The 16,406-nt window shown below is 38.5% G+C and overlaps 1 protein-coding gene across 3 annotated transcripts in view; it reads left to right on the forward strand.

The window, feature by feature from the left end:
* The first annotated feature begins 101 nt into the window (after window positions 1–101).
* The window catches only part of SPATA6 (spermatogenesis associated 6), a 46,706-nt gene continuing 30,401 nt past the window's right edge, over window positions 102–16,406 (forward strand). The window contains exons 1-6 of one of the 3 annotated variants that reach the window (XM_026086746.1): window positions 102–3,019; window positions 5,564–5,701; window positions 7,232–7,280; window positions 8,197–8,238; window positions 9,590–9,714; window positions 14,951–15,031. In XM_026086746.1, the coding sequence (XP_025942531.1) occupies window positions 2,966–3,019; window positions 5,564–5,701; window positions 7,232–7,280; window positions 8,197–8,238; window positions 9,590–9,714; window positions 14,951–15,031 (489 nt within the window). In that variant the 5' untranslated portion in view covers window positions 102–2,965. The remainder of the gene's footprint in view (window positions 3,020–5,563; window positions 5,702–7,231; window positions 7,281–8,196; window positions 8,239–9,589; window positions 9,715–14,950; window positions 15,032–16,406) is intronic. The other 2 variants (XM_026086745.1, XM_026086747.1) reach the window with 2 other exon arrangements.

The raw sequence follows: 16,406 nt of genomic DNA on the forward strand, positions 1-16,406 counted from the left end.
GGGGTCGCCAGCGCCTCCCCTTCCTGCTGCGTCTGCATCCTTCGCCCGCAGCCCCTCTGCTTCCCCGCACAGGTCGGCCGCAGCCTGCCCCTCCCCTCGCAGCTCCCGTTTTGCTGTGGAAAAGCGTTTCTGTGAGAGATGCTGAGCTGCTTGCGGAAGCTGTGCTGCGTGGGAAGAGCACTCCCCGGGAAGCAAAGGCATCCTTACACACGGCAGCTTGCGCGGGGCGCGGGCCCCTCTGCGCGCCACACGTTCCCGTGCGGGCGGACRCGGCGCTGGGCAGCTCTCAAGAAGCACAGTGCTAGCTGAGGGCAGCGTTGTCAGGGGGCGTGCAAGTGGAAGCCTTCTCGCATTAATCGTGTTAGGACAGTTCCCTGCGCGCTTTGTGGTCTTTTGTGTGCCTTAGACACCATGGTGGAGTAAAATAAGAATCTAAGTACTTCTCCTGAGATTTCTTAAGAATTACTTGAGATGGGTAATGCTCTGTCGCTCTGGARCTGTTGCTGACTTTGTAGGTACTGGTCACCGTAATCTATAGGCTAGGCCTGCTCACAGGGTGAGTGCTGCCGGAATACTTGCTGCCAAAAGGRAAATCTGAGGTGCCATCCAAAAGAAAGCAAGTGCAGGTTCAGAAAGTGCATGCTGCAAAGTGGCCAGTATTCCTGTATCCTTAACCCCCCTTGCTCCTAGACTTGTTTGGCTGCTCTAAAATACACCTGTGAATTTCTGCTCGTAGATGGAGAAGTTGTCGCCCTACCAGTGTCTTTCTGCTGTTTCAGCAGCTGGTGTTTGTCTTCATAACACAAAGCCCTTCTTGGTCCAGGAAAGTAGGAGATGTGCTTTATTCCTCCATTTCTGCTCCTGTGAGTTCTTCATGGGGTAAGAGAGAGCACAGAAAAGTGGTCCCCCCAGTGTCAGGCTTCTTCAGTTGTGGGGTATCTGCTAATCAGCCTGCTCTCAAGGTTGCAAATAGTAGTGGGAAGGGACAAAGTAGGCAATCTCCAGCACTTGCCTAGGTGGCCCGTTTAGAATGTGGGTCATTCAGTCATGTCCTTGCTATGCCATATAATTTCTGTCAGATAACCCTTTTCATAAGTGTATTTAGTGTGGTTTTAAACCACTTAAGTTATTTTTTTGCCCCTCTTTTTTTTTTTCCATTGGAGCCTACTTTAGCACTTCACTCCTGTGATGGTTTGAAAACTTTCCAGCCTAGAATTCCTTCTGGCTAGCTGATACCCTCCTCTTACACTAATGTCAACACTATCCTTTCACTCAAATAATTTTTTTCCCTCCCTAGTGTTTGCTCTCTTGATGTATTTTTTGGGCAGCAGTTCTATCATTCCACAGTTCATCTCTGTGAGCTAAAGAGACCTGATTCTTTTAGTTGTATTTTGTATGATATGCTCGCCAGTCTTCTGATCATCTTAGGCATGGGTGCTGCTCTTCCACTTTGAATTTGCATTGATCAGGATCAGAACTGTATTCAGCATTCCAGATGGGGTTTCACTGTTGCCTTAGATGATGTCGGGGGAAAAAAATCCAAAATTCATCCTATATATCCTAGTATTAGTCTCTTCACAGCTTCACTGTGGTTATGCTGTCATTTATTAACACACTCATCTCTTCCTTAGCTAGCTTTGATGGGTGAGCCCTCCAGTAAAAGCAGAAGCTGTTGTTATTACACAGTAGGTGTATCTCATTTCTATTATTGTGGTCCCCCAAACTGTTCTTTCTGTATCTTTTTTTCCACCTCTGATGATTTCTGAATTTTAATTGGCATATTTTCTGAGTACACTCTGACTTCTTGTGCCAAGGTCATTAAAAAATGAGATGGGTCCCAGGATAGATAGAGCAACTTTTTTTAATAGCATCCCTCAACTTGATGCCTCCCACTTTAGCACGTTATTGATGCTGTCCTTTAGCCAGTTTTCTGCCACCTTAGGACTTTATTACTAATTCCCATCTTCTGCATCATAAGTAATAACTTCTCATGTGGCACCATATGATGTTACTGATGTCCAGATAAATTAGATATTCTTTGCTCAGAAAATAGGCTTTCAAGAAAATGTCAGGTTGTACTTGACTGATCTATTTTTACTAAACACGCACTGCTGGGGGGTTTTTTTAGTCACGATTTCCTCCACATCCATTATTATTCTTTACTTGCCATATTTTGCATGTTTAAAAAATTCTGATTGATGAGATTATAATTTTTCAGATCCTTTTTTCCACCTGACATGGGCCCTGCATTTGTCATTCTCTAGTCAGACAGTACTATCCTTGTTTTCATACATAGGTTTTAATGATGTATGAGATCCATCAAGAGAAACTAGATTCTTTCAGAACTTGGGCTGAAGAAGATTCAGCCTCACTCTGGCTCAGGAGTTTAGGCTTGGGGCATATTGGGTAACTTCCATTTCCATAATTTCATTCAGTTGTGTGTGGGCCACACTTGTTAGTTTTGACATCCTTGTTGATTTATAATACTCCCACTTGTATTCTCCTGTTTTCTTTATTTGTGACTAAAGTCCCAGTGACTAAAGTCTTGGATTTCTCCGAGCTGACTCCTTTTGTTTTTCAGTGCTCTGCTTATTTCTAAACCTTGTCTGAAATCCATCCACTTGTGTCAGAAGTTCTGTCCTCTTAAGTTTTTCCTTGCTTAGGATACATCTTCCAGACTGTTTTTGCTCCTTTGACTTAATGAAATTCCGAGGTCTTCTCCTATCTGACTCCATGAGCTCTTTGCTTTATTTCACTACTAGTTTTCTTGATTTCTGAAAGGCTGCTCTTTCAAAATTTAAAACCTTAGTTACAGACTTTATTTCGTTTATCCTGCCATTAATTTAAATAGAATAACTTGTAATTGCTCAGACCGAGATTTCATTGTAATTTGTTTTTGAGACTAATTTTGGTGCCAACCTCTGCTGCTGGCATTAGATTGCTCATGTAGCAAGAGAATGCAATCATGTTATTCTTCATGTCATCGCTGCTTGGAGAATTCACAACTGTGACAGTGAAGGTAGGTAAAGCTTTAAGTACTAAGATGAATTAATGGTGTTGTAGATTACTGCCAGGTAAGGAGGCTAAAAATGGCATCTCTTCACGTTGAGAAGATCACTTTTGCAACTTTAAGTCCAAAGTGCTATTCTTTCTGGAAGCTTGCGCTCTGCAGAGGTTAATGGTGTCCATTGCCCTTGGTACAGAACTCTTCCTGTTTTGGTAATAACGGGTCATTGAAAGGATTTTTCAAGGCTTGCCTTTTTCATTGATTACATATGCATGCTACGGTTTTAGGACTGAATGTAAAAATAAAATGCCATGTAGAACTGGAGGTCAGTAGGATTTTGCTTCTTTCCATGAGATTAATCCGGTGATTCCTTTTTGGCCATTYGTGATGTCCCAAGATGGGGCTGCGACGTGTTTCCATCCCTCTGAGAATCTCAGCAGAGGAGTGCAGGATAACACTGTCCTGGTTATTTATCTTCAATAATAGTCCTCCTGGTTGGTTTTGAGATCAGTTAATTGCAGCATCGATAGTCCTCTTCCTGAGCTGATCCATAGATTAGTTTTTAAAGTGCCTGAACAGTTTACAGTCAGATAAGAGCTTCAGTTTATCTCCGAAGTGTTATGCAGCTCCATGCATCACAAATTAAAAAAAGAAAAAAACCCTGCAGATATACATATTTCTCATTAATTTTTTGGAGCTGGCTTAAAGTTATATGAACATTTAGATCTGGTGTTAGGCCCAGGCAATGAAGTGCTCAGTTCACCTCCAGGGTAGTAGAAGTACATGCTTCCCCACTTGCTGTCTTGCCCTGCACGTTGATTTCTAAGAACTTCTTTTCTTTTACAGGATAGTCAGAATGAATGGCACTTAACTGTTGTTGCATAGTTGCCTTCTCTGATGTCTTCTGACCTTTCAGTTTTCATCTCAATAAATGGGCAAAGATTGGTCGCCTCCTCCAAGGCGAAAGGCACAAAGCCCAAGCTAACAAGGATTGTAAATTCTACAAAAATGTCAAGGAGAAAAGTCAGAACTAACCTAATAGGACTTGTGTATAGTTTAAGGGATCTTGCCTTGTATGGATGAAATCTGTCTCGCTCGCTCACTCCTATTCACACTCGCAACTGTGTGAGTGTCATACAAGCTGTTGAATGACCTGGCAGGCTTTTTCAATTTGGGTATCTACTATTCTGGCTCTTTTCTTCCAGATTTGAAGCCTGTGTTTACATAGAGTGCAATTCCTTCTCTCTCCCTCTCTCTCTCCCTCTCTCTCTCCCTCTCTCTCTCCCTCTCTCTCTCCCTCCCTCCCTCCCTCTCTCTCTCTCCCCTCCCTCTCTCCTTCAGATATTTATGTTTAGTAACGTTATTTTCAAGCTTATACTGTAGCCATACTACATTTATCATACATTGGTTTCTGTAATTTCTTTCACTTGCGGCTGTTTTTCTGCTGTTTTATATAGCCTTGTTTTAGATCCAGTAAGGATTTCTCAAGTAAAATGTTCATTTGGGAGTAGGAGACTGTAACCAAAGCACTTATTTTAATTCCTGTCACTCTGCTCCTTTGTCTTTCTGCCTGGCAATTGAAAGTCTGAACACTGTTTCTTCTGCAACCTTATGTTAGAAGAGACAACYTCATATTTATTATACTGTGATAAAAAGTGAGCAGTAGAATAGAACTTAAGTGAAAAGGTGACAATTCCCTGGCTGGTTAATAGAACAAAACCATGTGACTTGGGGAAAATAACAGATAGTTTTGGAATGATTTGTGTACAATCTTGCAGTAGAAGCACAAGTGAGAATGTGTGATGTTCACCAGGGCTTTAAAAACATACCAGCTTCTTATTACTCCAAGAATAAGAATTGGCCAGAGAGGGAAAGTCGAGAGGGCAGCAGCAATACCTGGCAGCCTAATGAGGAGCCCTCCCTGCCTTGAGTGCCCTCCRAGGTAGCCAGAGTTCTCAGATAAAAACTTGTGTGGCATGGATCTGATAGTAAAGGAGCAACACCTGCTTATTCTCTCCTATTTACATATTAAAAAGGAAAGTTAATATAATCGTAGTATTTCCAGATAAACCTTCCCTTTCTTGGTGGCTGGATAGAGTATAATATCCAAGCACGTGCATTTACCAGCTTATTATTCTCTTTGAGTAGGCTAAGATCTGGACAGGTTTTTGTGTTGACATACCTATTAAACTGTTTGCCTAGAATCTGTTTGTTACGACCCTTGATGGTTAACTCTATGATAGTTGGTGCATACCTTTAACTGTCCTAACCTGGGATTAGGATAGCGGTTTTAGTTTTGGTTGAATACAAGGGAGCAAGTTTGCTTGCAGTAAGAAGAATTTGGTCCTGGTTATTTTGAAATGTTGATTATTTTTCCTGGTCAGGCTGCACAAATAGAATTGCTTTAGAAAAAKAAATGTTTTCACTCTAATCTGTTATCATCTAATTCTCAGCAATCAACCATTTCTGCCTTGACCATTTCATTCTTATCCTGAAAAAAGCCATTACTTCTATAACTAAAGTTCACTTTGTTTAATGAATGTGTTACTCTTCCAGATAACTTGCCCCGGAGTGCTGTTGAAAGACAAAGAGGAGCTCTATCTCAGTGTCTCTGTACTTGGGCAGTACAAAAAAACTCGATGTGTCCCTGCAGCGTTTCCACTGCTTTTTGAAGAAAAACTAGTGTTTGAAAAGGTAAGATAATGTCAAGTGCTGAAATGAGGCAAACAAAACCCGTCCCGAACTCCACAGAAACCAAGTGCAAAATTCCCGAGTGCAAGTGATCACACTGAGGATGTGCTTCTTTTCARCACAAAGGAGGTGTGTGCGTGTATTACCCACACAGTGACTTAAGCAGGATAAATACTGAAGACTGTAATATATGATGAGAATTTTTTCGTCTTTGTCCATTCTTTTATGAACARTGCTTTTTCAATATCAGTTTTCCTAGTTTGGAAGGAACTAAATGTTGTTGTTCTAAAAATTATGGCAAGGTGAAAAACAAAGAATATTAGATACAGGAGATTCAACTCAATTCAATGGAAAGATGGAATAGCAGCTCAAGCCTTTTTGGTGACATCTTTCTCCCTTAGAGATACTTTTTTCAGTGTTTGTCACCAGAATTCCCTGGGTTGTACCCTGGCCTTAAAATTTATAGTTGTTTATCGCATATTCTGAGGCCCTACTAGCTTCATTATTAGTACCACAGGGATAATGAAACACAGTATCTTACAGATATGATCTGGTTTCTTGTCTACCTATGAATAATAATATTGTGCCCTTTCTAGTTCTTTTCCTTTAAGCATCCCCCAGCACTTTGAAAACCAGACTGACTAAACATCAATGATGTTCTTGCGATGTGGGCAAGGTACAAACAGTGGTAATTCCACCAACCACTGAAGAATAGAAAAAAACCCTGTAGTTCGTTAAAGGCACACAAACATCCCACAAATGACTTAAAGTAAAAAGTGCTGAATGCTGTTTTCAGTATAATTTAGGGGAAGTCCGATACAGCACAGTCTAACTGCTTACTATAGGGCTGAACAAGAAAACAGAGAATATTTGTTCTCTTACAAATGGCTTTTGAATAATTCTAGATATTTGTGGGGTACCAGTGTTTTGATATTTTCAAATATTTGGTACCTAGAATGGCAAAGTGATCTGTAGCACCTTGCTGAGATGTTTTGCGCAGAATTAGAGAAAAGTGTCTTACCTGCTTAATATCCAATGTGACTCTTTAAAGGAATTCCTTCCTTGTCCCTTCCCTTCTAATCACATGGGATTTGGATTAAAAAAAAAAAAAAAAGAAGCTTAAAGTATTACTAATATATTAAAAAAATTATTCTGCATCTCTCAGAATTCTAATACAATTAGCAATTTATCTTTCTCTCTTAAAATTTGCTCAAACAATACTTATATCTTCATATGTTCAATTCTTCTCAATACCTCCTAATTTAAATATGGAAAGGGAACCCTGAAATGACTAGGAAGCATATGACAAGGACTGCTAGCTTTCGATGAATTTGATTATGTGCCAAATGATAATTTCAGTTTCTTTTCTTTTTCCTAATGGGGATAGAACTGTTGGCAACCATTTGAAGCAAGGAATAACATTGTGTGTGTGGTGGTGGTTTTTTTTTCTTTTTTTTCTTTTTTTTTTAAGAGGTCCATCTGGTGAATTTTTTTTACTGTATTTCCATTTCTTCCATTTTTTTTTTTCCCCAGGCATTTGCTGATATAGTTGATCCTGGAGACCTTGTGGAGTTACTTGAGTGTAGGTTCTGCTTTTTATGTGTACTGTTGTATGCATTTAGTGGTTAATATCATGCATGTATGGACTCTAAAGATGTTTTGGAGGGTTAATGTATGTGTTTATTTTTCTGTCAGGAACCTAGTCTCTGAAAACCTAGTGGGTAACCAATATAGCATCCCATGTATTACAAAATAAGTAGGTCCATAGTATTAGTGGCTGTTCAAAACAGAAATTTTGTTGTAAGTGCAGGCAGAAGTTTCTTATTGTCTTTTGGCTACTAATAACTTTCCCAAAATATTGTTAGTTAAGAGAATGCCTCTAGAAATTTGTGCTGAATGCTTTAGAATAGAAGAAAGGGAAAACATGTTTTAATAAACAAAAGTCCAGTTGAATCCAAACAATTAATGGATTCCTCCATCTGACCATTTATTTAATTAATTTTTAAATAATGTCAGCATAAAACTTTGATTCCTGTCAAATTATACTTTTTTTTTTTAAGCAAATGGAATTTGCTTACTGTAAACAGTGCTGCCACATGTGGAGCATAGTGAACTGTACTGAGACAGTGTTGACCCTGAGCCCAAACTCCAGGAATGTGCCTCCCTCATTCTGGGAGTTATCTGAAAAAGCAGCAAAGTTTGCATCATCTTCTTTAAAAGCTGTTTTCAAAGGATAAGTTCTATCTGATGCCAAATTTGTCAAGTTTTAAGTCAAGTTTAGAGTCAGTATTTGTACACTGCTATTGCCATTGGGTTAGCCTGTAGTACCTATACAAGCTGTTCTTAATTTATTCTTACTTTTGATGTAGTGGAAATAATGTAGCTATGTACGTTGCTCTGAGGGTTAAATTGGTGAGTAGTTTTTCTTGGTTTTGACTATCAAAATTACTTCTAATGTAATTTTTTTTAACTCATGAAAAAACTTTTTTCCTTTCTAGTTGACACAGCAATACTTGAGCTAATACAACTTGTTCCTCCAGGTATTGTATCAGTCTCTTCATAAACTATGCAGTTTAATAGGTGAATTTCCATGAGAACATTACCCATTATAGCACAATCGCTTTTTCCAACACACAAACAACATGGAAAGCTCTTCAACAAATAGTCCTCTGAATATAAAATGTTAATAGATCAAGAGGATCTTATTCTTGAAAGAGAATAATAACTGAATATTGAGATGTATCATACTTGGACTTAGGAAAATGATAGTATTTTAGAAATGGAAAATAAACTGAAATCATCCAGTGCACACTTATTAACTGCAACACAATTCACTTGCGAAGTGGCTGTCTGTGAAATTTCAGAGTGCATAATCTTGTTCTCAGAATGACACACTTTTTTTCCTTCTATTTTAATGGTAACCACTGGGAAAACTCTTATCCTCACTATAAGTATTACAGGTCTCTTGGGATATGTGAAGATGATAAATAGTGATTTGTCATACTTCTGTTATTGGTTTGTGTGATTATAAAAATCTATTTTAATGAAATTCAAGTGTTCCCATGAATAATGTAAATCTGCATTTTATTGGAAATAAAGTCAAGTTTGAAAGAGGACTCATTTGGAAACTCTGGTATTAAAAGCACTCTCAGTTATGTGTCCTTAGTAGTTTCAAGGAAATGATTGCTTCTCTCAGGTGACTCACCAGACTCTGCTTGAACAAATGAACTGAATCTGGATTTTGTTGTGGGAGGGTAAAAGATCTTGGGTAAGGAATTTAATTTTGGGGGCGTGGAGATAGATGTGTTATAGCCCAACCTAAGCTGACAAAATGATGGTGGCAGCACAATTTAAAAAAAAATTTGTAATATACTTTTTGGGTTTTCCCCTAAAGAATAAAAAAAAGTAGCAAACCAGGATGTTGGGAGAATCTTGCATTTCTTTCTGACAGCTGTGCCAATTTTCAATTTAAGAAGCATGAATGCTCTGTAATATGGAATAATACAATTTTTCATAAGGGGTTGGCTGCTGTTAAAAAAGCCTACTCATTTCTTCTGTGCATGGGGGGTGGCGGAAGAGGAGGAAAATATTGAAGAATTGCCTTGAGAAAATTTCTCATACGTCTCTTAAAGAAGACTGCATTAACTGTTCTATAAACTTTTTACAATAAAGAGTAAAACATACTTACACACTGAATTCCACACACTTCTGCAGCTGAGCAAAGTCCCATTTAACTTGGTGACGTTATTGCACAGTGTGATGGAGTTGTAGAGCCATGCTGTTAATTTATAAAGAACAAAATTTATCTTAGTTTCAGTATGGTCTTGTGTGTGGTGTCTGTACTCTATGGCATTGTCTATTTTCCAATTAAAGTATATATTTCCTTTTTAGTGGGAGAAATTCTAGCTACTTATGAAGAAAATACAAGAGATTTCCTGTTCCCTGACCCTAAGCTTACTCGTGGGCACCATGGTTTAGATCGTGAGATTTTAATGAAGAGGTCCTCTTCTTTTACAGTGAGTGAATATCTGTGGATTGTATTTATGGTACAGTGTGTTTCACTGGAGAAATCCCTTGAACTACTTCAGATGAAAAGCGATTACTTCTGACAGATTTTGCCATTTCAGGTGTTGAATGTAGTAATCCAGGGCTGAACTTTGGTGAAGATGTAATCTTTTTTCAGAATGCTTTTAGAAAGTGTTTAGTGGGAAAAAGTTAGTTTTCACTTGGTTTGGAATGCAGTACTATGACATGTCTCTCTTTTAATTCAAGCCATGGTGCAGTTGGTATTTGAAGGGATGTAGTGGGAGGAGAGGGAGATTTGGTATCAACTTGATGGATTCCAACAGGTAAATCATGTAACCCTCCTCCCCAGTCTCTCTGTAGCATTTTGTTTCAGACTGTTTTTCATACTGTTTAGGATAGTGACAGACAGTAAAACTTTATACAGCGTTATTCCGTCTGACCTGTGGGCCTTCTTGAGGTCCAAAATCGCCACCAAAATAGTAAGTGAATGAAATTTGGCTTAGTGCTGTGTGGCTGATTTTCAATTCCAAAGTTTGTTTCTCAAGGTCTGTTCAGCCCATTGACACCCATACAGTAACTGCCTTTTCTACAGTTTCACGAAAGCTATGATAAATGACAACTAATTGGCAGAATGAGTGGAATGAATTAATGTTAATTTTCTGGAGATATGGGCTCAAGTATATACTAAATGAAAATGAATTCATCTCAGACTGTCCCTTCATAGTGTTTAAGGCAGCTGAATCTTAGGTGATAGTGGAATAACTCAGGAACGCAYTTTGAAGATGGTGATGGTGTAGAAGATGTGTTCTGAGATTTGTTTGTCTTATTGAGCTGTACAAGTAGAGTGGCAGTACATTTGGATTGAGAAGATAGGGACTCAGTTGCCCTGTCTGTGATTGGATTGAAAAAAAAAGTGGTGGTGGCAGGGAAAGACAGTTGATTGAAGGTCATTGGTATCTGTCAACTGGTATACTGTTTCCCCTGTAAGGGCAACCTAGAAATTGCCCTGTCACTTGCAATTAAAAGTGCTAATTTGGTGGGTAATACTGTGTTGCTCTTGAATGAATTAAAGCTGTGATTTTGTGAGACAAAGCGTGTGGTTCTGCAGCACCTTAAACTGTCCCTACAAAAAAAAAAAAAATCATTATTTTAAAGCCAGAGCAGCTCTTTGATATGGCTTATCCTATGAATGTTGTTTCTGGCTTAAGGAAAGAGGGGGAGGAGATGGGACCACAATAGCCATGGTTTATATGGGTTTAAGCTGCCGTAGCTAGGTACCCAGTCTTCAGTGCCAGTACTGCATCCCTGTATCCTACTGTTCATTCCTTCCTTCCCATCATTCTGTGATTTTCTCTGGGCACAGCCACACTATGCACTAGTTCAGGGAACATAAATGTTCAAAAATATTTGTCAGGTAAAATCATGCAAAAAGAATGATTGTAAATCCAAGCTGTTCCACAATGCAGTTCTTGGTATGGCYCCACAAACTGGTACCCTGATTCAATTAGGGGAGAGAAAGACCTTAAGAAGTTCTTGATGTTGCAGATTTGTTGTCTCAAAGTGACAACCTGAACTGCAGAAGTGATGTAATGGTCAGAGGGTGAATTTGAAGGAACTTTGTTTAAATAAGTCTTCAGCTGAGGTGAGCTGGAGTTGTCTGTTAAGTTTTCATTGTTTTTGAAATGTCCTTTTGCTATAATCAGGCTGTCAATTGTGTCAGTCTGGTACTAGACAAGAACTGCTAAGCCAGAACTTGCTGTATTGATTACACAAATGCTTCATACATTTCCTTTATTTTTGAATGGCCTCTGTTTTTAGAAAAGTTAATTGTACAACTATGATACCTGTTCTTGTATTACTTTCATATTACTTGTGGTATAGGTACCTTTCTAGTGTTGAGAAAGAAAACAGATAATTAAGTAGTAATAAATGAGGAGGTATTAGTGAAATGGTCTCAATTTTTTTGTAAATTCAGAGTAAGGAATCTTTGTAGAAGTAAAGCCACTATAGAAGCTTTTTTGTTGGACTGAGTTCTTTAATATAAAAATATGTGTATTTTATAATAATGAAAAGGTGCCATACTTTGTGGATGGTGAGAAGATGTGGAGCAGAGTCATTTGGATGTGTACCTGGATGATGACACTGTAGTAGCTTTAAAATATCAACTGATGGAAGATAGAATTGTGCTCCTGTATCCTCAGGAAAGCTGTAGCTGAAGTCCATTTCTGCCCTGGAACAGGGACTGCAGCAGCATCTGTTACTCTGTTCCATCTTAGAAAGGCAGAACAGTTTGTCAAAGATTTTGGCATACTAACCCTATTTTCAGGAATAATATAGAAGCTGTGCTTCATGGGRTTGGAAAAATGCTCTGAGAAGAACTTGTGGCTCCTCCCCTTGGTTGCCACCTGGGATAGCAATGAGAGGATTTTCACTCTACCTCCAGAGTAAATACAGTCTCGAGTGATTCCACCTTGTAGCGTTCCCTAAGCTTCATTGGCAAATATCTCTTGCAAGCTTTGTCAGCAGCAAGCACTGTATGTAAATGCTAAACAAAAGGGAAAGTGTTAAACAACGTCTTGAGGACCAAAATCACTCGCATGATTTCTATGGCAGTCTAGCTGTATTCTTCCCACAAAAAAAGTTATTTATAGCTAGCTGAGATGTTGAGTATTTTCGACTGACAGCTGTGCTACAGTGGCATTTTGATTCCCAATAAAATTGTCTTTTATTAAAAAAATAAAGGTAGCAACAGCAAGGTTACGGTTGTGGAGTTCAGATAGGCAGCGACAAGCAGCGTCTGATTAGCAGTGTTAATCTGCCACTTGGAAGGAATCCCAAGTTGAGAGGATCAGAACTCCTCCAGAAATCTGGCACTTGGCTGATAATGTCTCTGGCTAAATGTCTTATGAGGCTTACAAACACAATATGCATACAAGACATGCCTCGAGTTATCTCTCCTGGTCCAGTGTGGCCCGGCTGAGGCTTTCGTTGGCTTGTCTGTATTTCTGTGCAACCCTTGCCTTTCAGAATGCGTTTAAACCTCGACTAGTAGTGACTTCTTACAGATACTCTTATCTCCGTTCTCCACCCTCATGCATTATTTGCTGTGTTACTTAAAACAGTTTTCTCTTTAGTTCCACTATCTTTCATTAGCATACCAATACAAGACCTTCGATTGTACACATACATACTTTTTATAATACTACACGCTTCTCCTCCTCATGCTTCTTACAGTTAAAGGCACGTATTAGACTTGCTGTCTAACTTGGGTTCTTCCAAACATCAACTGCCTTTACAGTTTTACTATAATCAAGTTAATATTACATCCATTTTACATCTTTTTAATGACTGATACAGAAGGACAAATAAGTCTGCCCAGAGCTGCAGGCACCACTGTGTCAGTGGCAGAGGAGTAGATTCCAAACACGTTTTGACTGGAGGTTCATTTACAAATGTTTTTGGGGTTATACAAAATTTCAGTCTTTACATAATACTATATTGAATATCTTTCAGCAATCCCTAGTTYGGGAACTGCTGAAAAAAAAATAACACCTCTGATGTTGGACGGCAAGTTACTTTTGACATATCCGTTCCTATGAATGCAAGCGCCATCCCGTATTTCCTCTCCACAAACCATTTCTCTGAAGGAACTGTGGTTTTATGTGATTTTTAGCTATAAACTTCTAACACTTCTGTAATCATTCTCAGTCTCTGTAAGAGGAGTAGGTGCTCCACTGTTCCTTTTTATAGATTTACTAATTCTGATATGTTCCTTTTTAAACTGTTGATGGCACTTGGTAATTCATTGGTAATAAAAATGAATTGATTAAAGATGGTCAGCTTTAAGATCTATTTTATAAGCCATACCTTGACTTGATTGAATCCTGGACTCTGTTAAGTGCCGTGACTGAGCTTTCTTGGCATTTTTGTCATTTCATATGTTTTCATACATTTCATTTCCATACTCTAACCTGAGACTGAATCATATTCCCTCATGGGAAATCAGTGTGTTTAGGCAGGTGGTAGAGAATTGTTTGGTTCAGCAGTAGCCTTGATACATGAAGTTCCTCCTAATTCTTTAGACTGAGGGGTAGAGTCACAAAAGGAAAAAGTTCCTTTTCCATCCTCAGTCATTTTGTACATTCAGATGCGCAAATGCCCATGCACATGAATACTCAGGGACGTGCAGCAAACTGTCTCTGTATAGAAGGAAAAGGGTAGAAAGTTCCCTAGGGACACTTGATTCCTACTTTGCTTCTGCAGAGCTTTATAAGATGCACATATAAATGATCTCTATTCACAGAAAACATGATCTTTAGTTCTTATACGCACTTTTTTTAATGTTGCTCTTTTGGGAAGCAGTGCCTGTGTGTCATATCTTGGTCCATTTCACCCCAGTAGATTTTTTTATACATTGACCAATTCTAGCCAAATTTGACAAGAAGTAGAGGTCTCAAAGATGCTATGTTTCTAGAGATGTCATAAAAATTGTCAGCAGTAAAATAAGACAGGTTCAACACAAACTATTATTCATATAAACATGCAGGGACTTGCTGGCCAATTAGCACGTGTGCTGGTTGACCAGCAGGCCCAGTTGGACCCCACTGGCTCCAAATCAGTCAGAGCAGGGCTGCCCTTTGCCAGCCAAATGTGTAAGACGGGGTTGAGGGTAAGTGGAATGTGGTTATAGAGCATGGGAGACAATCCACCAAAATTGGACTTTGCTCTAATGGTTACAGAAGAAAGTGTGGTTTGGGGKTTTTTTTTGTATTGCAAACAAATGGTTATTTACAGTGTGACTAGTTTTCAAAATGTTTTTACAAGAAAGGTTGCACAATTGAAATTATTTATAAGTAAGTTTGCAAAGTTAGCATTAATAAAACTTCTACAACATGACTGCAATTTTTGTTGATGCTATATAACATGGCAGGAAAAAATTTGAAAAGTGCCTTTGACAAAGAAATGTATTGAAATAAAAGTCAGACCTTAATTGTTGTACAAAAGCAATATAATCATCTGTAATTGAATTGTCAGAAATGCAAATGTTAGCATCTTGACATTTACCATTGCTGTTCTGTCTTTTCTAATTATCTTTATTAAAGGCTGAAATTAACAAAGGAAATGGCTTAAAATTAGGAATGGTTTGTTACATTAGGTGACATTTACTTCTTTGATACCCTTTATCTTGAGTTGGAGCTTGATGTTCAATTATTGCCTCTCTTCTAGGGAATTGCACCAAAATTGAGATTTTCTACAAGCTCTCTTATTACAGAAAGTCTGTTAAGCTCAGGAAGGAGTCACATACAGGTTAGTATAATTTAATTGTTTGCAATTTAATTTCTAGATTTAATATTGATAGCCCTGGTTCTAATTTTTGCATGTTCTACTTACTTCAAACTTTTCTCATTCTTTTGTTGTGGTTAAAGCAGTTGTCATGGGTGCTTGACAACTTGATTAAATTTTTAATCAAGTATGAGTAAAGAGTGGGCTTGGTGCATGACAGTAAATGTTGAGAGTTCCTTGAATCTGAAACAATTATCAGCTGCTCTGTCCTAYGATCCACTGAAGTGTCAATCTCTGGTGTATTTGTAGGTAGGAAGATGCTTTCTCACCATTTCTTGTGGGCACTTAAAATTAAGGTGGGACAATGAAAGCTAGGTGAAGTCAGAGAAGATACGCTATCAAAAACAAACCAATTAATATAATTGTCTTTCATAACAATATCAGTAACAGTAATGGAAGTGAAGATTTCTGTTGAGAAGACTGTCACCAGTATTAAACTGGAAATGCTGCTCCTGCAACAAGCAAAGCTAAAGGCTGAAGCTGAAGAAACTTGAAGAAAAAAACCCTGATGTGTTGGTTTGTTTGGTAGCACTATTTTGTGGTCTCACTGGTTGGCATTTTGGTTGGGTTTCCTGGGACACAGGCTGCCAAGCAAAGTCGCTCTAGATTATTGAAAAATGGTGATGACCAGTAGCAGTGCAGCATCATTAAAATGGAATGGTCATCAGGCAGGAATGCGTGCAAAGAGAATTGGATGAATTGGGCCTGTTTGCAGTGTTGCCAGTTAGTTCACTCAGAAGATTCTTTCAAATTTAGCAAAAGAAATATATGGGGACACTTAAATGAAGAAGAACAAAATCAGTAAAAGTTAGCATTGTCCGAAAACTAGCTTCATTGAAGGTGACTTCAGAAAGGACAACTTGATTTAAAATAAAAAGTTCCTAAAAACTATGTAATACGTTACAAACAGCACATCAAATTTAGCATGTGTTGCTGTGGAGGTGTAGTCTTATGGTTGGTATAAGCTGGCAGAAGCACCAGCTACTTTTGGTGAAATTGAAATTAATCTTGAAGAGAATTTGGTCGGTTTTCAGCTGGTGCTGGTACAGGCATGAGAAGGATAGTGGCATGAACAAGCAGTCTCCATAATGCAGATACAAATTAAGTTGATGGAAACCAAACACACAACCACAGCCTCATTCATTGTTAGGTGTAGAGGGRAAGGCAAGAAGGCAAGCTGGAAACTTTTTTGTGGATTTTATTCCTGGCTTCTTTTGAACACAAGCAGTGCATGCAACATTCACACTTTAGAGTAATGTCAGCTTCCTCAAGCTTGAAAAAGAGTCTCTGAGAGGCAGAAAATATATTCCTATTACTTTATTTTTTGACCTTCTACAAC

Source organism: Apteryx rowi, unplaced genomic scaffold, assembly GCF_003343035.1.
Source record: "Apteryx rowi isolate R43461 unplaced genomic scaffold, aptRow1 scaffold_7, whole genome shotgun sequence".
Classification (NCBI taxonomy): Eukaryota; Metazoa; Chordata; class Aves; order Apterygiformes; family Apterygidae; genus Apteryx; species Apteryx rowi.